This window comes from Parasteatoda tepidariorum, chromosome 5 (genome assembly GCF_043381705.1).
Source record: "Parasteatoda tepidariorum isolate YZ-2023 chromosome 5, CAS_Ptep_4.0, whole genome shotgun sequence".
In the NCBI taxonomy this organism is placed as follows: domain Eukaryota; kingdom Metazoa; phylum Arthropoda; class Arachnida; order Araneae; family Theridiidae; genus Parasteatoda; species Parasteatoda tepidariorum.
The window spans coordinates 26,131-50,628 of NC_092208.1; the positions used below are offsets into that span (position 1 = coordinate 26,131).

Consider the following 24,498-nt stretch of genomic DNA (forward strand, 5'->3'; position numbering starts at 1 on the left):
CGATAAATGTAAGGTGAATTTGAATTTCTCTTAATGACTAACATGATGTATCAAAACTTCACTCTTAGCCTAAAACATTTCGCTAGTGATATCTCCGTTATTTTATTTCTCCAATGTATGTAATTTTCAAATGTTTTTTTTTACTATGCTTATCTACCTATGAATATGTTTGTTCATTTTCAGCACCCTTCAATTGACCTATCTCTCTGAAGTTGAAGTGAACGAAATAGAGTCGTACAGGTATTGGCTGGACGAAACAGCTTTCGACAACGGGAAACACAACGAGTTCAACTCTTGTCAGTGTTCCGATGTGTGTATGCCCCCTGGAGCATTAGATATCGAGACCTGCCAATTCGGTAACACTTTTTTCTCATTCAACTAGTATTACATAGCTGTTCCAGGGGTCACATTCCCCCTAAAATTCATAAAACTATGTGCAAATCCTAAAATTCCTAAAAATCTGATAAAATTTTGTTGGTGTTCCTAAAAAATTAGAGTTATAGGCTAATTATAAATAAAAAGCAATAATCTAAAATATAAGAATTCAACTACATTAATTAAAACTGTTTTAGTTTTGCCGCATGGGAATTCTGATCCTTAGAGAGTTTTTTCGATAAATAAAGCAATGCTTAATGTGAGTCACCATGAGAATACTATTATGTCTCTTAGACTAATCAAAGATACCATTCGAAATTATGGAGGAGTGTTGAAGATCACCACAAAACTATTGAGGGCAGTAAAAGAATCTCACAAATCATATCAAGAATATATAAGAAAAATGATCACGATTAATTGGTTTTTCTCTAACTTCTAATATAAATTGCTGATTTGAAATCTAATAATATTACTCAGTAGTTTTTCTTAATAAAGTAAGGTAAAGGGTAATAATAAAGTTTTGATCAAGAAGGTAAAAATTAAATAAAAATCCAAGTTGGTGTTAATTTATTTTTTCTCTTGATTTATTCTCACTTTTGCCTGTTCCTGAATTATGCACTTAATTTCTGATAGGTAATATGTAAAGTTGAAATTTCATTTTTACACTTTAGAGATTTCATTCTTGACTTAATAAATTTCAGAGCTTTATTTTATGGCTTGCAATTATTTATGATATGTGTGGATGAATTGTAATAATCTTCTGTTATGTAATAAACTACCGTGTGATCTGTTTTTATCCTAGCGAAATCATATATTACCCCTAAAATTTACCTAAAATTTTTTGAAAAAAGTTCCTAAAATTACCCTAAAATTTTAAAAAACTTTGCTGCTACCCCTGTGTTCAGAATTTTTCACATTTGTTCCTAATTTTTTAAATCAAATCTGAATTTATGTAAAATTGCAGTATTTTTGCTTTTAAACCAATCCCTTGTTTTGATCGCCTGCAAGCGCGCTTCCTGTGATCATTGTGCAGAATTAATTTTCAGTAGCTTTTTATTAGAAAATACTATTCCAATAGCTGCTGCTGATCATTTCACTAAATTGAATCTTAAACAACTATTAAAAATTTGTTTTAGTATTTAAACACTTACATCAGAAATATATGTCTATGGTGTAGATTATTGTGTTTTATAATTTGGAGGCTAATAATTATATAGTATTAGGTAATTGTTGTTTTTAAATTATTATACTGGTATTCCTAATTATAAAATATTGATATTATAAATTTCCCACAAAATATAGTGTTTATAGTTTTGTTTTACTAATTTACATAAGGTATTTAAATATATGTCTGTTAATATTATTATTTAATAGTTAAATTTATGTAATTGGTGCGTATGATTTTGTTGCATATAGTGCTCCTAAATTTTTGATTATTAAGATTGGCAGCTATGGTATTAATTTTTAATTTTGTCTCCTGAAATAAAAAACCTACTCTATCTGGCAAATAGGGTTGTCTATCGGCTGAGAAGTTTCATTAAATCTAGGTTTCTTTCTAGAAAAACTTAATTTGCAGAACTCTTGTCGGGGCCGGTTTTGACGTGTGCTTCTGAAGCTTGGACAATGGCAAAACTGTAGGAAAATTGTATCGCAATATTTGAGAGAAAGATTTTGTGGAGAATACTTGTGTTATATCTTATTTTTGAATAGAGAAAAAAAATATTTAAGGAATCAAAAATGATTTTCTAAAAATATTGCGTTGTGAGAACTTTTAACTTTAACTAACATAATTTACCAGATATAACAAGTAGAAGTAATTTAAGTTAATTTAAAATTATTAGCACGTTTACTATTACTGCAATAATAATCTTGATGAGCTGAAAGATAAAAGTAAATTAAATTTAAAGGATTCACATCCAACAACATAACTAATCTAGACTAAATGTTTTTATTTAAAGAACTTAATCATAAGTCAAATTAGTTTACAATTTAAAAAGGAGTTGGTTTACTGCTACATGACTTACATTTCAGATAGACAGATTATTTAAAAATAATCATTTTTCTTTAGTTAACATCATATCAAAATAAAATAATAATAAAAGAAATTATTGGGCACATAAAAATTAAAAAAAAAAGGTAAAAGACTTATCCTAAAAGCGCGCGTGGCCGGCCACCCCGCATCATCCCTCAGATCACGTTCATCACCAGTCGTCAGCACATGGAATGCCTAAAAAACGAATTGCCGCTCTTTTCTCTCGCTCATGTATTCATCCGCACCAAAGGGTGGCGCTACTATCGTTTTGACTATTCACACCTGTGAAGCAGTCCATTCTCAAGTAGGGGTGAAGGAAGAATATTGGAAGGTGTTGAAGGATAGGGGGTGTAGGTGAAAATCGGATGGGGTTGTTGATTAAAGTAAAAATATAGATTAAAATACAGAATGAGATTATTTAAATTAAAACACGGTGCCCAAAAAAATTAAATAAAATTGCGTCCATAAATAACTAATAAAAATAATTTAAACATACCAACATAACACTTGGTGGTGTAAATGAAAATAATAACTGGAGAAGTAGATTTAACTTTCAACTGTACAAGATTTATAAACATTCGGATAGTATTAAATAAATAAAAATGAATTGGATGACCTACGTGATTTGAATGCTTTTTACACCCACTGGAACAAGAGAGGGGGGGAAGGCCGTGGTTGAGATTGGGTGATTCGGTGGAGTCTGATTTTCTTGCAATTAATGAAAACAATTGAATTTTACGGATATATCGGAAGTTGTTATGTAGAAATCTTCTGACGAAGAAGACCTTGGCCCACATTGGGCTGTCTGGCCAAGTATAATGATGATGAATTTTTAATTTTCAAAACTCACTATTATGACTTTTAATTTAGTGTTTAAGAGCTTAAATACAGGGTATCCGCGCACCTGAAAATTCATGAAAAATCTTTGATTTCGGTATTGAACAAAATTTGTCATGATTTTAATTATTTTTTTTAAAAAATCATGAAAAGTCATGAATTTAGGTCACCGAAAAATCTAATTTTTAAGATGGAATGAACCCCCTAATTTCTCGGGATATCTGAATATCTTATATCTTGCTCGAGGATATCTTGCTCGGGATATCTGAATTTGCAACAAAATTCCCACTCACAGTCATATTTGATTAAAAAATAAAATGTTTTTATCATGTTCATTAAAAATTATGGCATTCTTTAAAACAATGAAAGAAAAAAATTAATTTCTAGAGTGAATTATCTTTTAAACTTTTTTTCAGAATTTTAGCAATTATTATTTTTATTTCATCAATTTAAAATTCTAGCTGAGGCAAGCCAGTCATTGGCGAATTTTTTTATTCGGAAATGAGAACAGAAAAATCAGGAGTATTTCTTTCCTTTCCGACTGAACAAGAAAAGTATCTTTAGAATGTAATCCTGCAGAAAAAAAAGAAAAAATAATAATTTGCTTTTGTATTTTTTCCCAGCTATTTTATTTTCTTCAACTCTTTCTTTACTCTGTTTCTTAAATATAAAATCTCTAAATATGAAGATGCAGAGTATATGACAGTTTTGGTTATTCCTATCATTTCAATGAATGTTGTTTGTTTAAATTTATTGTTGTGCTTTTGTCGGAGGAAATAGTAACTTTGTTAAGTCATGAATTTGAAAATCTAAAATGTAACAGTTGTAATTACAGGGTATCCGCGCACCTGGAAAGTCATGAATTTCAGTATTGAACAAATTTTGCCATGAAATGTCATGATTTTTACTATTTTTTAAAAAAAATCATGGAAATTATTTATATGTGTGGATGAANCCCTTACCCTATTTCATCCTGTTCCAAATATCTGAATTCCTAACAAAATCACCACTTCGTCATATTTTATTAAAATATAAAATGATTTTATCATGTTCTGTAAAAATTATGGTGCTCTTTCAAAAAATAAAAGAAAAAACATTCTTTCTATAGCGAATTATTTTTTAAACTTCTGTGATATAAAAATTTTTATCATTTATTTTTTTAAATTTCAAATTGAGAACAGAAAAAATCAGGAGTATTTCTTTCCTTTCTGATGAATAAGAGAAGTATCTTTAGAATATAATTCTGCAAAAAAAGGGGGGGGGGTGGATTTTCTTTTGTATTTTTCTTTAGCTATTTTATTGTTTCAATTCTTTCTTTACCCTGTTTTTTAAATTTAAATTCTATAAATATGAAGATGCAGAGTATAGCAGTTTTGGTTATACCTATCATTTCAATGAATGTTATTATAATGCCTTTTTTTATTTAATTTATCGTTGCATTTTTGTCGGAGAAAATAGTAATTTCATTTAGTCATGAAAAATTCTTGGAATTAGTCTTGGAAAATCATGAAAAGTCATGAATTTGAAAATCTAAAATGTAGCAGATACCTTGTTATTAGTTAATGCAGATTACACTTTAAATTACAGACGCCTAACCATTTTTTCTCTAAATATGGATGCCTTGTTTTTTTACCTATTTTATATTATTATTAAAGAAAAGTGTAAAGATAGAGTTCATTCTGTTTATTATTAGAAAATTTAAAAAAATATTTTGTCCCTAAATCTTACTCTTCAATTGTTTATTATGAAACATCTGTGATAATTAAGTTTACAGATGATTAAAAATAATAAAATATTCAAACAGTTTTTTAGTAACATGATATAGGGAATGCTAATGTAAACCCGGTGCAAAAAATATTACTGAAATTGATTCAAGGAAAAGACGAGGCAAAATATAAAAGAAAACATACATTCAAGAGAAAATGAAATAAATTATAAATTTAAATGATGAATGAATTAATTTATTTTCTGAGACTGTTCCGATTAAAATATGCAGTCAGACCTCGACATAAGGTCACCCTAAGGGACATCGCAAAAGTGACTTTATAAGCGGGCAGACCTTTTAGCCGATTCATTAGCAGCATTAAGACTTTTTAAAAATGTTGATACAAACGAAAACGATCAGCCGTAAATTAACTGTTTAAGTCAATAAATTTTAACAGAATTAGTAAAGAATTAAAGAATGTTAGATTTAAAAAAAAATTTAATTTACAATAAAGCTGTTTACAAATTTCCTCAAAGTGCACATACAAACATTACATCTTACCTTATTTAAAATAATCATTTATGCAGGTCTGTCTTGTTTTTGGTTTCATTTTTTGAACAATATTTTCTAGATTTTGTAACTTCTCAAAATGTTACTCAGCTCCCTCATGATTTGTAAAAAAATTTCGTATCACATTTATTGCATTGGAGGTTTCCACATGGGTTACAGCTACAGTCTCAGGATCACTGTCATTGTCCTCACTGTCCACAAAAATTTCAGAAATTGTAACTTGTTTGTTGGCTGCAACATTTTCCTAGAACTCGATAGGGGTAATTGCCTTGTAAGGAAGTTAAATAGGCTTTTGTTAGAAAAGAGCTTCCCTCGCTTCAGATAAAAATGACCTTATAAGCGATAACGATTTTTAAAACTTGACCATATATCTGATATTTTGTAACAAAGAATTCCTATTCAGTGAGCCGGGACTTTGGAAAAGTGACCTTATATGCGGGGTGACCTTATATGCGGATGACCTTATATCGAGGTCTGACTGTATTAATAGTTCAAAGTCTTGCTCCATTTTACTTCTGGTATTTTTTATAAAATCAATTTAGAAATTTGTTTTGCAGAGTTTCATTTTTTTTTTCTATCTGAATTTTCTTTCTTTCTTTGAAATTTAATCTTTTTTTTCCGACTGCGCTCTGATGGTCCTTACCTCAGTTATTCGGCAGAGCGGTGTCAACTTACGTACTCTCGTGTTTTCTTTTTCGTAGGCGCGTTTATTTCGTGCAGAAGCGTTTTTTTATTTTTACTCCTTATTTATTGTATACTTTGGTTAGCAAAGGAGGCCAAAATTTTTAATCAGCTTTGAAAAATAAATAAAAAAGAATTTCAACTAAAAGCAGAATTTGTATCGAGGCATAGATTAAAAAGATTCTATTTTATAGTTTTTTGACAATTTGAAAATAAAATATTTATAAAGAAAGTATAGATCAGGATAGTATAATTGTCGGGGGTGGTTGAAGGAAGGGACATGAGGTGTAGATCATCCGCTAACTGCTTGTGATAGATTTGATACATCACCTTTCCTAAATCACGCCGATGATTGGTACATCTTTTTTTTTTTTTTGAAAAAAGAAAAACACAGGTTTTCGTAGATAACAGTTCATCCATCTTTTTATTTATTTTGGTTCTAAAAACATGTTCATTTCCAGTATACAGCTCATCAATTCGCGCGAAAGCGAATCCACCACGTGGATGCTGGATCCTCCCTGTGTGCTCCAGGGAGTAGATAGGAATTTGATTTAACATATTGAAATAATAATTGTTTTCTTGTAGAATTACATGCTGCATCAAATAAATAATTAGAAGATAAGGTAGCCGAAACTTATAACGGTAAAAAATCAAAGATTAAACTCTAGAGCACACAGGGGGGGAAAAAACAAAAATTCTCCTGCTCCTGAAAAAGCAAGGACTTGCTCGAGATCCACGGGGAATACTGGTCTATCTCCAAAAGATAGCGTCCCCTCCTTAGCGGTTGCAAGAATATCTAAAGACGAGCTATGAGTCGAGCCCTAGAGATCCTGCAAAGGCAATGAAGAGGGCGCTCCTGTTGGAGACAGCCCAGTATGAAAAGTAAACATTGTGGTGATCCCATGATCACACCACAATAATAGCGTTTATTCTTAAGTTACAAATTGGAATTTGTAGATGCCATATGGTTTTTTGTCTATTGAAAACTTCTTATATCAGCCCTTAATTTAATAAAAAATAATCAGAAATGAGAAGAAAAAAATCGTATTCAGAGCACACATTACGAAATAGGTTAGCAATTTCAGAAAATTTTCTGTAAAAATCTGAAATCCACTGTGATCACAAGGTTCTAATCTTGGCTTGGGAGAAATTAAATCTTCGTGTAACATTTGAACTTTTAAAGAAAAACAGGCTGCAGCCTACCTAACCGAAATCACTGTATGTAGTTTCTGTATTTTTGTCTTAAAAATTTTTATCTGTTATTTTTGTCTTAAAATTTTTTAAAAGTCCTTAAGGGTTCTTTTTTCTATTCGGGGTTAGTAAAAAGTACCTAATTTTCTAATTTTTTAAGAGACTTTTTCTTGCCGTATCGATTGTCATTGTGAATTACAAAAAAAAAAAAAAGCATGATCTTCACAATTTTCTCTGCAATATTGATCAGAAACTAGTTATTTTATCACAACTATTTAAAATTTTTGAAAATGTTTTTGAATTTTATTGATTTCATGTTTATAAATTAAGCACTTTAAACGATAGAAAAAAATAATTTTTAGTATTGCACAGATCCTAATAAGGTTTATTTTTTGGAGAGTGATTAAAAAAAATTTTTGGGTGCTTAAAAAGTTCTTATCGGGTGCTTATTTTTTTGTTGAAAAATCTGTCTACGCACCCTGTCTCAAGTATCTATAAATTCTAATTTTATGATGTACTTACTAAATTTGACTTTCCTTTATTGTGAATTTCATTTTGAAATGAATAATTGTGTGTGTTTTACATGTCACAGACACACCAGCTGTTGTTTCTTTTCCTCATTTTCTTTATGCGGATCAGCATTACATGGACAAGATAGATGGTCTGACACCAGATCCTGCAAAACACATGTTCTTCATTGACCTCGAACCTGTAAGTATTGTCGTTATGAGTATTATTATTATAGCTCGTTCACCAGAAGTTAGCGGTTGGCTCCCCCTTCGTCACGTGGTTTCCGACAATGCTATTTTTGGGCGAAGGTTGTGAACAATCCTGAACAAGGTTGCTATTTGGCGATCGTATCACAAAAATATTTATTTCGCAAACTTTATCTGTATTTTTTTTTAACTTTAAATATTTCATAACTCTGACGATTCTTCTTGCCATTTTTTATGATATCTCTTTCTTTTGAGTGAATAGCTTATTCTTTTTGAGACATTTTGCTCGGGAGAAAGTTTTTAAATTTAAAATATATTTAATTAGCTAAGGAAATGAAAGGTATAATAGCAGATGATAGAGCGAAGTAAGTGACTGAAAAAGAATTCACTGTTTGTGTTTGGCGCACATTAAGGGTTATCTCAATTTCAAGAGCGGAGATATTTCTCTTTTAACTCCAGTGCTGAAATGAACTCTGCGTCCGATTAAATGGAGCCGAGTGCCAACTCCTAGTAACGAACTTTACTTGGGGTTCTTCAAATTACGATTGAAGGAAAAAAATTTTTTGGTTTATTTAAAAAGAAAAGTTAAATAATACTTTGTGCCCTAAATTAAAAGTAACTAAACCATTTAAAAGTAATCAGGCTTTAAAAGTATTTCTTGTTCATTCAGGGTTGCCACTCCATAGGGAAAATATAGGAAATTTAAAAATCACCTAGAATAATGGGGATAATGCAGGGAATTTTGTTCCTTATTTTTGCCTTTAAAAGAATGGTGATCACTCAAAACATAATCTATGGTTTATTCAAAGATGATATTTAATGGATGGCAATCTATGGATTATTCAAAGATGATCCAGCAATGAAAACCAGTATAGTTAGTCCAATATAGCTCATACAAGAGCACAACGAGTGTGTTTTTCCTCTTAATATAGTGTGTATAATATTTACTGGGAAAGCACACTTTTTTTTTCCTGACTTGAGTGGCAACCCTGGTAATTCTCAAAAATGTGTTAAGCAATAATTAATATTTTCAATAAAAAAATTTTAAAAATATTAGCTTTTCCCTAAATGCACTAATAGGATAGTGTTTTAATTGAAGATTTTGAATATACAGGGTGCGTTCTGAAAGTAATGCGCATTTTCTGGGGAAAATATATTTATTTATCCTATGGGTACAAATGGTTAAAATTCTTCAAAATAGTTCCCTTGTGCATCAATACACACGCGGAGACGATTCTGCCACGTCTGGAAGGCACCATGGAACTCCTCGACAGGAATACCTCTCAGGAACCTTGTAACATGAGCTTGGATGTTCTCCACCGACTCCCAGTGCTTTCCCTTCTGCTCTCTTTTCAGTCGGGGGAGCAAAAAAAGTCACACGGCACCAAGTCAGGGCTATAGGGAGGCTGGGGCACTAACTCATCAATTCCAGCAATTCTTCACTGCGCAAAACTCGAACTTCTTTTTGCTCCTCCTTTCGCATTTGCAAATCCTCCGTCACAATCCCATGTACCAGACATTTTGACAAGTTTAGGGTGTTAGCGATTACCTGAATGCTTAACCGACTGTCTGACTTCAAAACTTCACACACATGCTGGAAGTTTTCATCGGGTCGGGCTGCTGTTGGGCGTCCAGAACAACGCTCGTCGGTGACCTTCTCCCCACCCTCCTTGGAGGCCTTGTGCCACCTTCCACACTGAGATCTCGAAATGCATTCCTCCTTAAAGTCGTCTTGAACCATGTGATGAGTTTCCGTCGCATTCTTCCCAAGTTGCACACAAAACTTAACCGCGTACAGCTGTTCAGGCGTACGAACACTCCATCACGCCGTGACTCGATCGAAAAAAAGACATTGCGCGAAGACGCGTCCCACCGCTCCTACTGCTCGGAGCGACCTGAGACCAGGCTTGTTTGGAAGGACAAATCCCCCACCACATTTTTTGACCAATCTGAGTGTGCTGCGATCAATAGTTGCGTCACAATAAAATCATGCTCATTACTTTCAGAACGCACCCTGTATTTATTTATTGCTGCATGCCACTTAACATGCAAATAAACATTCCATATCTATATGCTATAAATAGGAATAGTCCTACATCGCCAAACGACATCCTCGGCGATAACTCCCTCCGAGAATTTTTTTCCTTACTTATGTTAAGATAATGCATATTTAAATTTAGCAGTATCCTTGCTTTTGAGTTGTATCATAAAAAATACAAGAAAAAAACTTATTTTGAATATATTTCTTTAACATTTTTTTTAATATTATATTAAAAATTTAATATGAAAATATTACAATAATGAATCAAAGCATACTGCATATATACAAAACAAATTTTTTTCAGTATTAACTGAAAGTAGTTTGAAATTTAAACTGAAAATATGAAATTTAGATAAGTACATCATTCCCATTTGTAGTTTTGAAAATATAATTGTTAGCAAAAATAGCATATTTATAAAGTAAATAAAAGTATAATTTGGGAAATTTTCTTATTGATTCCCTAATTACATTACTTATTTTGAAAACTAACAGAACATGAAATGTGTGATGATCTATTTTGTCTTAAGCATTTTTAAAAACTTTACAGTTTAATCTTAAATATGCTTTCATTAATTTATTTTACCTTGATATTTTATCAAAAACTGAGTAGCTCTATGTAAACTAAGTGTTTCTATGATACAAATAACAAAAAGTTTTATTATTAAAAATTTTACAAAAAAACAAGCTTTTTTTTACAAAAAAAAGTTTTTTAAACCACATTGATTTTAACCAGCCAACTCATATTGAAATATTAGACTTATCTCTCTCTCTCTCTCTTTATATATATATATACAGTGGAGCATCGTTTATACGACGATCACTTATGCGACGTTTACATTTATACGACGTTTTAGTGTGGTCCCAAATCATTCCTATTCATTTTAATGTAAAAATATATCGTTTATACGACGCACAGAATCGGTTATATAGTATACTTTAANTTTCATGGTTTTCCTCTCCGTGTAACGCAAAGGCGGGTAGTTCCAACAAAAAGTCTTTTAAAGGCAAATTTCTCCCAATGCTTGATTCAGGAGTTAATTCCCTTATCTTCTGGATTAGATTGGAAACTTACAAGACTACGGAGTTGAACATTGGCAGGGGTCTGTTTAGAAGAAATTTGGGTATATATATATAAATATATGCAAAGTTTGCTAGTGCTAAAAAATTCTACTAGCAAAGCCATGGTTTATACTGGCTATCTTTAAGATGTATTGTAATACAATTTGCAATACTATTTATAACCTTTTTGTTAAATATTTATGCACATATTGAAGTTTAAATAGCAATGTTTTGTACTATTTTCCTTCTCTAAGAAGTTTCATTTAATCATACAGAAAGACAGAATACTTTATAAAAAAGTATATTCTCAAGAAAAATCATTGTATTTCACATATAACAGTTATTTTGTTATTTTCACTTTCTAGATATTTCTGTTATTTGAATTAAATTTTTTAAAAACATCAAAAATATAAATATTTTTAAAATAAATTAACATCTAGTGCTTTAGAGAAATTTATAATAATTTTTTTTTAATTGGAAATTTTTTGTTTAGTATCATAAGACTTTCTGGATATGGAATAGTATACCAGACAAAATTTTGGAAAAAGTAGCAATTTTATTGTTAAAAAGGAGTTTTGCATCCTAAATTTCTAAAAAAATGTTTGTTTATTTTTAATTGTCACAAAGTCAATTGTCTTTTGATTCATTGTCGAAATGCAAAAATGTGAGGCAAAAGAAAGAAGGTTTTAACAGAAGCACAGTTATTTTAGGACAACAAATTAGATTAGTTGAAATTTAAAATTTAAAAAAAAAACTGAATCATTAAATTTTAATAAAATCATCAATAATAAAACATACTTTTACATCTAAAATTAATTTGTGGTGTAACGAGGGGTGATAGTATTCCGGTTGTACCCCTGAATTCCAGGTTTTTCGCATTATTCCTCCAGGTCTGGAAAACTAGTAGCCAAGGCATGTGATTTTTTCGCAGAATTCCCCACAACTCAAGACCGTTGATTTGCTGATTTCCGGGAATCGGAACTTATAATCCGATGAATTATCACTGCAATTTAGCATTTAGAGTAAGAATTAAGTTCTACAATCTAGAATTAAATTTTTTAAACCTTCACTGAATCGCGTTAAGGAGATTTTTTCTAACATGTGTCTCTTCTGCTATTATACATTTTTGGCTTGTCCGCTCTTCATAGTTTTTCATGTTTGAAACTATGCCGGAATCCTCTAATATCGAGATTCATATTCACAAAATTTTAATATCTATCATCGATTTTCATATTTATCTAATTTAAAAGTTATTCATTGTGAATCGTATTTATGTGATTTAATAATCGAACATCGCGATTCATATTCGAGCTAGTTTAAAATCCTATTTCGCTATTCCTAGTCACTGGATCTAAAAAATCGTGTGCGATTCAAAAATCCAATAATGCGATTTGTGTTTTCACATTCTTAAAATCCAATATCGTGATTCATATTCATGCGATTTTTAAATCCAATAATCGCGATTCTTGTAAGAATGTGTTCTTAAATTAGTTACTATAAAATAATTAATTTTATTATAAAAAATTATATTAACTTGGAATAGTATATAAATTTATATCTTATTGAGTCTTTACACATAAAATTTTCAGGGTTTTTCAATTTGTGTCACAATCACCCCTGGGTGTAACTACCACTATAAATATTAAATACCATCAGTAGTATATAAGACATGTTAACTTGATTCTATCATGAGGTACCTTTTGATAGATGAAGGTTGACATAGTCTATAATTAAAATCCCCCTCATTGGTGACCCGGACTTGATATGAACATTGATGGATGGTCCACATTAAAATAGTTGATTTTCTTAAAATATACTGTTCAAAAGAAGAAAAAAAATCTGTTAAAGTGAATCAAGTCTCCCGGTCAATAAACAAAAAATGAAGGGAAAAAAATTTCTGAGCAAAATGCTATAAGCAAAAATAATAAATTAGAGAAAAAATTATTATGAGCATAATTGATATAAATAAATAAACAGCATGAATCAACTAGTGAAATCTGTTAACTGAATTCTATCACAGAAAAAATTCTGACAGGGGAGTAATGTGGTGTCACTACCACTATAAATATTAAATACCAATTCACTAGTATATAAGACATGTTAACTTGATTCTATCATGAGGTACCTTTTAAAAGATGAAGGTTGGCATAGTCTATAATTAAATCCCCCTCAAATTCTATTTATTATTGTTTCAAAGTATGAAATTATTATTGCTAGATTTAAAACTTTTGAATGATGATCAATATTTTTAATACAGTTCTATTTTGTAATATTTTTTAAACAGTTCCATATTTTGAAAGTTCTTTTGGGAGCATTTTTTTGATAGATATTTGTATTTATCGAACTTTCAATCACTGTTAGAAAAATAAATAAAATTAAATGTGTTTTTCTTAGTGATGTAACGAATAGTGATGGGGCCGAATATTCGGCCAAATTTTAGACTGAATACCCAATATTCGGTGGTCGAATACTTACTTTTTAAAAATTTCTCTTTAGATTGTAATTAAAGTAATTTTCAAATTTTAAATTAAAAATGAAATAAATATTAACAAAATTGCTTTTTTAATCTTTGTATATTTAAAAAACTTTTAACAACTTGATTTATTTTTTGTAATAATTTAAATATCTTGATGCCAATAACAAGGCAATGTGGCTTTTATAAATCTAAATGATTAATAATAGCATATTTTAGTTATAGTTATACTTGTAATTTATATGCTATTATATTTAAGATAAGAACTCATTACTTTCTACTGTTAAATGTATTCTTAACTTTCTTTTTTGTCAGAAAAATTATTAAAACCCAGAAAATTAAGAACTTTTTAAAAAGTTTCACTTTTGAAATTTTAATTTTTTAATTAAATATTTTTCAAATTTTAAATTAAAAATGAAATAAATATTAACAAATTTGCTTTTTTAAACTTTCTATATTTTAAAAAAATTTAACAACTTTATGTATTTTTTGTAATATTTTAAATATCTTGATGCCAACAATAAGGCTTTCACAAATCTAAATAATTTATAATAGCATATACTTTAGCATTCGGCTAGGCCGAATATTCGGCAAAGGGGCCGAATACCGAATAGTGGCCGAATATTCGTTACATCCCTAGTTTTTCTATGTTTGTCTTTAATAATGCTGCTATGAAAATGTCAATGGATTTTGGTGTATTGTTGCTGTATTTGTCTTTATTAATGTCCGTGAATTTTAATATATTTTAGAAATTGGGTATTCCTGTAAATGTTGATGCAAGATTACAAATTAATGTAGCCATTCCAAACTGTGATGAATTAGAGTGAGTTTTCTTCTATTTATTTTTTCAAATGACTTGTTGTACCTCATGTTCAATACTAGATATCCTTTAATGCCTGGATAATTCCTTTAAAGTACTCTAGAAGCAGTGTCATTTTTAATTTGATATAAATGGTACTGTGAATGAACGAAATTAGTGGTTGATGACTTCCACCGGTTAATGTTAACAATCACATAGTCGCTTTGGTAAATGTCCGAAATATCTAGTTAAATGCCCGGTATGCGTTTGTCCTACCAGGGGTCTGTTTAGAAGAAATTTGGGCCCATTAACGGACCCTTCACAAAATATCTTTTCATAAAAACAGAACCCTTCACAAAATATTTTGACTTAAAAACGGAGCCTTCACAAAATAATTTATCTTTTAATCGGACCCTTCACAAATTTGTTTATCTTCATTATTGTTTTGTTAATCGAATAAACCCTTCCCAGGAAAGGGGGGAGAGAAAGACAGATGTAAACGAACTAAATTTTGTCTGCGGCAAGAGCTTCTTCCTTTATTCGTTCGAAATGAATATTCTGCGTTCAGCAGTATAAGCTAAATACCAATTATTTGTATGTTGCATCGCTATTTTAGGAGCTGTAATGGCTGTTCATTTTTTGAAATTAAATTTTTTTAATTATAATTTTACAGTGTTGAGCATAATCTTGTATGTCTTTACAATTCTTGAAAAAGTTTTTTTGCAATAACCGGACCCTATTTGCACACATTCACAAGAGCAGGACCATGGTTGAAAGAATGTGACTTAACGTTTATTTTATATTCACATATGACGAGTCATTTTTTCACAATTTTACAAAAACGGACCTTTCACAAAATGTCTGGACAGACCCCTGCCTGCATCAATGTTTTTTTAAGGTCAAGTGCCACTGCCCAGTATGCATTTAGCCAGTACTCCGTTCACTGTTGTTTCTTCTAATCTATCCTCAACATGTATTAAAACGTCGAATAAATATAATAATATCAATGAATACCAAATGGGATATAACAAATATTTCCTACATTCACCAAAGCGACTATGTGATTGTTGACATTCACCTGGGAAAGACAACATTCTCTTGATTTCGGTCATTTGCTGTAACATGCATATGTAATCATACAGCAATAATAATATAGCACAATAAATAAATACAAAAATGAGGAAAAAGAAGAAAATTAATAAATTTTATTTACTGTGCATAGGTTGCAAGTCCCTTTTGCAGATATAATCGTGTGAGCTGATAAAGAAATATCTTTTTTCTTTTTTAAGAATATGTTATTTTATTTTAATAATTTTCTTCTTCTCTTTTCATTGTGTAATTTATTCCATCTTTCCTCTATATTTTGAACTTTTATATATATTTATATATACAGTGCAGAACCTCTTATCCAGAAAACCAGATAACCGGAATGAAATTCGGAACCGGAAATTAATTTTCTTCCTTAAAAAAATTTTTTTTTCTTGCAAGATTTTGAGCCCATTTTGTTATTTAGAGCGTATGGCGTATCGAGTTGACGAAAGAACTGATTTAGAGGACGGATCATATGCGGTTTGTAGACGAATCTCACATAAGCACAAATAGCTTATATATGTTATTAATGTTAATAATAACATATATAAGCCTGTATATAATTTTTATTTCATAATTTCTTTCCTTATTTAAACTGAACTGTATTATTATTTATTATTATTTCTAAACCTATTTCAAAAAAAATTTTTAGTTTCGTTTTATAAACATTTAAAAAAAAAAAGGGCATTTTGTAGCGATTCAGAAAACAGGAAAAATCAGTTATCCGGAATCGCAATGGTCCCGATCGTTCCGGATAATCGGTTCTCTACTGTATATATATTGTAATTATCCCCATATAGAAAGCAAACAATAATTATCCAATCTTCTGTAAAAAATTCTATGTTAAACTTTTAAATACAGAGTTAAAAAATAGTAAAAATTTTAAACTTATTAATTTAAATAATAATATTGTCAATAAAAATTTTTTTGATTTATATAAGAGGTTAAAAATTAAACTTCGCACTATACAATTTCCTTACTTAATTATCAATTATTCAATAAATCAGTTATATGCTGGCTAGAGAGGCTTCAGCCTTGCATCCATCTTTTCATCCAGTTCCCCTTAGAAATGAAATTACCCCTTAGAATTGCCCCTTAGAAAGGCGGCTTATTTAGAGCAAATTTAGGCACAGAACAATATCTGCTAGGGACTTAGCTGATGGAAAGTCCTGGGCTAGCCTTCTTGATGGCCAGCAGCGCTCTCACCTTTCCCTCCTTCCCAGAGCCGAGGGAGTAGCTTGCCTTAGAATAATTACTGGACATGACTACTTGTAGGCTCATCTATTTAAAATTAACCTGGTTAATTCGCCTCTCCTGTGTCCTCTCACCTTCTGGAGCTACTTCAGTGTTGTATTGGACTGCAAAACGCCTTATGTCTGAGAAGATGATGGCGGGCGTAATTTTAAAAAAATAAATAAATAAATCTTCAAAAAATTCCTATGAAATTTAGAACAATCACATGTGGATCTAATACTTACCTAACTAAACCTGGCACCATTTTCTCTAACTACTAAAAATTATTAATGTTATTATTGAAGTTTCTTCTTGGATTATCACTAATAATCAACCGATTTTAGAATTTATTAAACATAATAAAATTAATTTTGTTGCGATTTCCAGGATTTTTTCAATACCATTCCCCATTCTAAACAAAAAGATGTCCTTTTGAACTATTACCATGATTTAAAAAACATCCTTAGTTGCAATTTTGATTATTGAGAAACTCTAATTAATTTTTGTCTTTTTAATAATTATCTTTGCAATAAAGGAGATATTTTTCTTCAAATTGATGGAATACCTCAAAGATATAATTTTTCATCTCTTTTAGCTGATTTATTTTTGCACTATTATGAAAAAAATTATATTCTTAATATTGATTTTGTTTTTAGATTTATTTAATTATCTTTAATTTTCAAGATTATACAATTTTATTGAATAATATTTAACCAGAGAAATTAGTCTTGCTTCGTAATCACGATGATAATATTTATTTTATTTTTTAAGAAGAAAATATCCGCTTTGTTGATTTATATGATTAAAGAAGTAATTTTAATTTCAATAAAATAAGCTAATTAATTGAAACTCTATTGTTTCTAAAAACATCTATTTAAATATCATTTTTATCAAATGAATAGAATCAAAAGAATATGTAGTAATGTTTATTTATCTAAAAAACAAATTTACAAACTTTTTCAAAATTTGATAAAGCAAAACAATGCATACCCGACTAAAGTAATTAAATTCTATATAAAAACATTGGGTTTGTTGCATTTTATTGTAAATAAATTTACTAAAAAACTTCTTTGTTAATTTATATAATTTTTGCCATGTGCAAATCAGTGGCTAAAATTATGTACAAAACGGGCAATTCGTGTTTTTTCCTCTTTTCTATTTTATTTTACTTTTTTCTTAAATAAAAGTTAATTTTCTGAAATGATTAATTTTCTAAAATTATTAATTGTCAACTTCTTTAAATTATCCAGTATAATATTACCTTGCGTGCATCCATTTTCGGACCCATCCTTGGTAACTAACAAATCAAACGTGCTTCAGTACTGCAGTAGAAACACTATGAAAGAAAATCCTTCTATTTATGCTTTTACCTCAATTTGCGCTTCTGTTTTCATATTTTGTGATCCAGCAATCTTGTTACTGAAATATTTTTATATAGTTTTTTGCAAGGATCAAACCGTAGGTGAAAATCTATAATGCAGGTCTGATAATGCTGTATTGTGAATAATTTGGTATTTTTTTTAAATATAACTTCTATGGGTGTATCTATTTTAAGTGCAAATAAAAGAAATGAATGTTGTCAAGTTTATTGTATTGTTACCAGTAAATGATAAGCGTTTTGAGTGTTGTGAACAAAGCAATTATTATGTTTTGAACTTTTTAAATGTAATTTCATTCAAATATTTATATTAATGCTGCTCAAAGGAATTCAAGGAAAAATAATGTCACCCAAGTCTTTAGGTAGGAATACTACTCTTTTCTTTAACAGTTGTTGTATATCTAGAAAGATTGGAGGAGACAATTTTCCACTTTGCTTGTGTGTTTATCCATTAAACTAAACTCAGTGGCACGACAGCCCATAGAGGGCCTACTGTGACGCTACCACTCAGCCACCGGGCGTCGTGTTTATCCATTAGACATCCAAAATCTTAAAATATAATCACAGTTATTGTAACAAAAACCTATTATATAGACTTGATCATTAAAATTCTATGGTATTTTTTTCAGATTTGGTTAACAAAAATATTTTTTAAGCAAAACACTGACTTTTCAATGATTCATATATATTAGTTTCTTATATAATTGAGTTTCCTTTTCTCAATAAATAATAATTATAAATGTGTCGAGATACTTTTTTTAATGAAACTATGGTACTTTATACTGACCTAAAAGTACCTTATACTGACCTAAAAGTACCTTATACAGACCTAAAAGTACCTTATACTGACCTAAAAAGTACCTTATACTAACCTAAAAGTATTTTATACTAACCTAAAAGTACCTTGTACCCAATACCTAAAGGGGCCACTCTGACCCTTCCTGTCATTATAGGTATGAGGTTCTATATATATGTTTCTATAAGTCAAAGGCAGGAATGTTTAAATAAGCCCTTAAATTGGTACAAATTAGGAAAAGTCAGAAATACTAAACTCTTTCAGTAAATTAATTTTGAATTACAGAGCAACAAAAATGAGATGGGCTAAACTGGCCCTCAATCGAGTGTTAAGATCTGAACAGTAACTGTGTGTTTTAAAAATCGTGCAACACAAGTTTGATTTTTATAATTGTGGCCAGGTAAGATAAAATGAAACATTTTCCCTGGCCAACAGGATTTTTGAACTCTAGGCAACCTGGTATTGGTGTTGTTATGCTATAAAGAATTTTTTTAATAGTTGTAAAAATTTCAAAATCGTAGAATTAGAAAATAAAATATATTTAAATGTTTTTTTCAAGTGGGGTTCTTGAAATTCTGAATTCCTCACTTCTGAAGGCTTGTGCTTAATTTATCATAATTAAAAATGAACAGATAAATCAAAAATTTTAAAATAAAATTTTTAAAAAGAATTAAGATAATGATAAAAGAATAAATGTTCAAGTAGTTCATTCTTAGGAGTAAAGTAAATAATTCATATAATCAATTTGAATAAAATGGACAAAAATTATATGGTAATCAAAATTATTCATTTTTCTTAAAACCTGTCAAAAAGAGAATATTCAAAGGGTTTCTTAAAATTATTTGTTCAAGGCATAACAATGTCTAGCGCTGGCTCTATTTGCTTTGCACACAATTTTTACATGTTAGAATTATAAGAGTTTATTTTTATTTACACTCAAATCTTGTTTCAATCATATTTATGCACCGATTTGATGATTAAATAACTATTTTATTCAAATTTGATTTAGAAATCTTGAACTGCCTGATGAGAAGATTTTCTATCCTATATTTTGGTTCAGTGAGGTAAGTTCTTTACAATGTGTAATGAAATCATGATTATTATTTTATTATTTCCAGCAATTTGTTTTGTATGGATGTCAAATATTATAAAAGTCAAAAGATTAAAGAAGCAAAGTGACAGTACGGTAATGACTGGTTGCAGATAAGGATTTAGTTAACAAAATTACTCTTTGAATAAACTCCCATTTTATAAATTATAACAGTTCCAATGTTTATCTTATAGAAGAAGAAAAATTAAGACTGAAAACTCGCTGTAAAAATTCATCGTGCTTAACTGCTGTATCTTGCACACAGATACACAGATTAATTATTTTATTGTATTGTTAGTAATATTATTGTGTATGCTGCTGTAAAGCACACATGGTTGCCACTCTTCGGGACTGAAATCAGTCTTGAGAAAGAAAAAAATCTGTGGACTTAATTAATGTTTCTTTCCCAATTGTCTTTTAAATTAATTTTTCTTTTAGATTAAATTTAGTTATTAAAGATATTGAATTTATTAAAGGAAGTTATTACATTTATTAAAGAAGGAATAAAAGATATTAATTGAATTATTAGAGATATTAAATTTATGAAAACAATATATTAAATTTATTAAAGAAAGAATAAAAGATATTAATTGAATTATTAAAGATATTAAATTTATGAAAACAATATATTAAATTTATTAAAGGAACTTTTTAATTTTATTAAAGAAAGAATGAAATATATTAATTAAATTATTAAAGATATTAAATTAATTAAAAGTTTCATTTGAAAAATGAGAAGAAACTTTATCAAATCATAATATTTTTTAAACCAAATTTGTTTTAAAAACAAATGATTTGACTTATCTTTTGTCAAAAAATGTAAAATTATCTTGTCCGTAGAAATGTTCTAAATAGGTACTTTAGTTTAATTTTGTTGAAAAAGGAAGTATGGGTGAGCATGTTTGTATGTTAGTAATATTATATTTAGTTTAGTTAATATTTGAATGAATTATCTAGTTATTATTTCAAACGAGTTCCTTAAAAATGAGAAATATGTTCTTTTGAAATTAACAAAAATAATGAATTTTAAGGAGAATGCTATTTTAGATTTATTGTAAATGATCAAATAATGTCTTAATGAAAGAATAGGATTAAACTTCAGCATTTGCTTGTGTGTGTGACTAATCCCCTCACTGTTTAGTGGCAGCTAGACATTCGCCATGAGTTCATACACTCTCAAAAAGTCCGGGGCAAGCAATTTGCTTGTGTAAACAGAATTTGCACTATTCTTCAATATAAACCTGATTTAGTTAACACTTTTCCCACAACGTTTTGAAATTCTTTGCCAAAGTTAAATTAAGATTTTTTTTTTTTTTGAAAGAAAAGAAATTTGTAGAATTAGGAAAAAAAATATAATGGTGAAAGGAAAAACAAAGAAGTGAGTGATTTTACTTGTTGATGAGTGTGAGAAAGATAAATAAGGTTCGCTGCTATTTGTTTTTGTTTGCTGTAAAAAATAACTTAATAAAATAGAGAAAAATATTGTTTATTTTTCTAGAAAAATAAATTATTGATTTAATATACTAGCGATTGTCATGAAAAGTTGCCTTTTGCAGTCAGCAATAAATTTCTAAAANATTAAATTATTAAAGATATTAAATTTATTAAAGGAATTTTTTAATTTTATTAAAGAAAGAATAAAATGTATTAATTAAATTATTAAAGATATTAAATTTATTAAAAGTTTCATTGGAAAAATTAAAAGAAAGTTTTTCAAATCATAATATTCTTTAAACAAAATTTGTTTTAAAAACAAATGATTTGACTTATCTTTTCTCAAAAATTGTAAATTTATCTTATCCATAGAAAAGTTCTATATAGGTACTTTAGTTTAATTTTGTTGAAAAAGAAAGTATGGGTGAGCATGTTTGTATGTTAGTAATATTATATTTAGTTTAGTTAATAGTTGAATGAATTATCTAGTTATTATTTCAAACGAGTTCTTTAAAAATGAGAAATATGTTCTTTTAAAATTAACAAAAATAATGAATTTTAAGGAGAATGCTATTTATTTTAGATTTATTGTAAATGATCAAATAATGTCTTAATGAAAGAATAGGATTAGACTTCAGTGCGTGCCTAATCCCCTCACTGTTTAGTGGCAGCTAAACATTAGCCATGAGTTCATACACTCTCAAAAAGTCCAGGGCAAGCAATTTGCTTGTGTAAACAGAATTTGTACTATTCTTCAATATAAACCTGATTTAGTTAGCACTTTTCCTGCAACGTTTTGAAATTCTTTGCCAAAGTTAAATTAAGATTTTTTTTTTTTGAAAGAAAAGAAATTTGTAGAATTAGGAAGAAAAATATAATGGTGAAAGGAAAAACAAAGAAATGAGTGATTTTACTTGTTGATGAGTGTGAGAAAGATAAACAAGGTTCGCTGCTATTTGTTTTTGTTTGCTGTAAAAAATAACTTAATAAAATAGAGAAAAATATTGTTCATTTTTCTAGAAAAAATAAATTATTGATTTAATATACTAGCGATTGTCATGAAAAGTTGCCTTTTGCAGTCAGCAATAAGTTTCTAAAAATTCTGGTAAACAATGCTGGACTGCATTAATGAATGAAAAAATAAGTTCAGTCTTGAAATTTCTTTTTAGAGTAGCACTCATGTGTTTGAAACTAATGTAATAAAATGAAATATAATCAAAATTTAAGGGGTCACAGTACCTTTGCAACAATTTTTTTTTTTGATATTAAGTCATAATTATTCATTTTGTTTATCTTTTACATGCTCATTTAACTTATAATCAACAATTTATCTTCAAAAGTAATTAAACTGTTTAATTTTTTTTAAATTTAAAAAAAAAGGAAAAAATTCAAAATTTTTAAATCTCTAAGGCTTTTTTATTTTAACATATTTTCAAACAAATTTTTTTTTCCTTGTGCTTACAACATTCATCTTAACAATTTTGTGCATTTATTTGTCGATATATCAATTAGAATATTTTTTATAGATTATTTTGTAAAAAAGTAGAAAAAAAGGGTAAAAATTCTTGTTAGGTATATATGACATGCTGTAAAAATTGTAATACCCCATAAAATGCTTATTCCATGCACAGTTTAAATAAGTGTATTATACTTAATGTAAAAAAGTTTACTTTAAAACTTTATTGTGAATAGAAAAAATTTCTTAGGGATTTACTTAAAATTAAAATGCAGAATTATCATCTATGAGAAAAAGCACTTTAAAGTCTATCTGCTGATCAAGTTTCATTATTAGAACATTCTAGAATTATTTATAACTTTTTTTAAAATGTAGATAGAGAGATGATTTTTTTTTCATTACATTTGAAATTATTTTAAGTTTTATTATGAGCAGTAAAAAAACATTTCGATGTTTTGGTCATTTTTTGGATACTATGACCCCTTAAAAAAATCATTATTATATATAAAGTATAAAATATGGTTATGGTTAATAAAAATTTTTACATGTGTTATGCAGTGTTCTGATATGCTCTTAAAAAGTAGAATGCATGTTTTCAATTGCGTTCATAATCAAATTTGCAAATAATTATCAACTCATTCAGATGGTTTATTTCGATAAGGATAAAATCTTGGACATTAAATGACTGCTTAACATGATCAAAGGTGCCACTCTTCAGTCCTTAGGACTGAAATCATTAGACTAAGTTTCATCCATTAATATCTCTTTTCCACTTGTTATTTTAAATGAAAATGTCCTCAATAAGTTAGCAATTTTTGTTTAAAATAAAATAATACATATTAATAAATAACATTACTATTTTTTTGTAATTATTGCTAAATGATCGAGTAATGATGTCACACCAAAAAGAAAGAAATGGGATTTATACTTCTATTACACGAGTATTCAAAAACATAAGTTATGCCAAAAAAGAGGCTCTATAAACGATGATTCAGTGCTTATTTGCTTACACAAAATGTCTACTAGTGTTGAATATAAATTTGCTTCAGTTTTCATACTAACCCAATATTTTGAAATGCTGATCAAAGATTAATAAATTTTTTTTTTTAAGAAATGTTTAAAGATAAGACGCAAAAATAAAAGTGAAGAAAAAATATGTAGAGATCTGAATAGCTTCATGAAACAAATGAGTGGTTTATTATTCAGTGCTTGGTGAAAATGAAGATGTATAGAGTTAGCTGTTATTTTTATCTTGATTGCTGTAAAAAATAAATTGATAAAATGAGAAAAAAATTTAGAAAAATGATTTAATATCCGTGCCATTATCATGGAAGGTTACATTTTCGAGTCTGTGAGCTATAAATTTCTGAAAATTCTGGTTAACGCCGATAATTACGCTAGATAATTTTCGCATTGCATACTCCTAAGTAATCCAGCAGTCATTTGTTTGCAATTTAAAGCTAAAATCAACCTGAATAATCAGTATGTAATGAACAACATCAAATGACTTGTGAACACAAATTTGTAGGTTCTGAGCCGACCG

The 24,498-nt window shown here is 28.8% G+C and overlaps 1 protein-coding gene across 2 annotated transcripts in view; it reads left to right on the forward strand.

Moving 5' to 3' along the window:
* The window catches only part of LOC107436415 (protein croquemort), a 66,230-nt gene that overhangs the window by 24,030 nt on the left and 17,702 nt on the right, over positions 1 to 24,498 (forward strand). For both annotated transcript variants that reach the window (XR_011636799.1, XM_021148778.3), the window contains exons 8-11: positions 184 to 356; positions 7,984 to 8,102; positions 14,430 to 14,503; positions 19,985 to 20,039. Coding sequence is in view for 1 of the 2 variants with exons in the window: in XM_021148778.3 (XP_021004437.1) it covers positions 184 to 356; positions 7,984 to 8,102; positions 14,430 to 14,503; positions 19,985 to 20,039 (421 nt within the window). In the remaining variant the exon portion in view is untranslated. The remainder of the gene's footprint in view (positions 1 to 183; positions 357 to 7,983; positions 8,103 to 14,429; positions 14,504 to 19,984; positions 20,040 to 24,498) is intronic.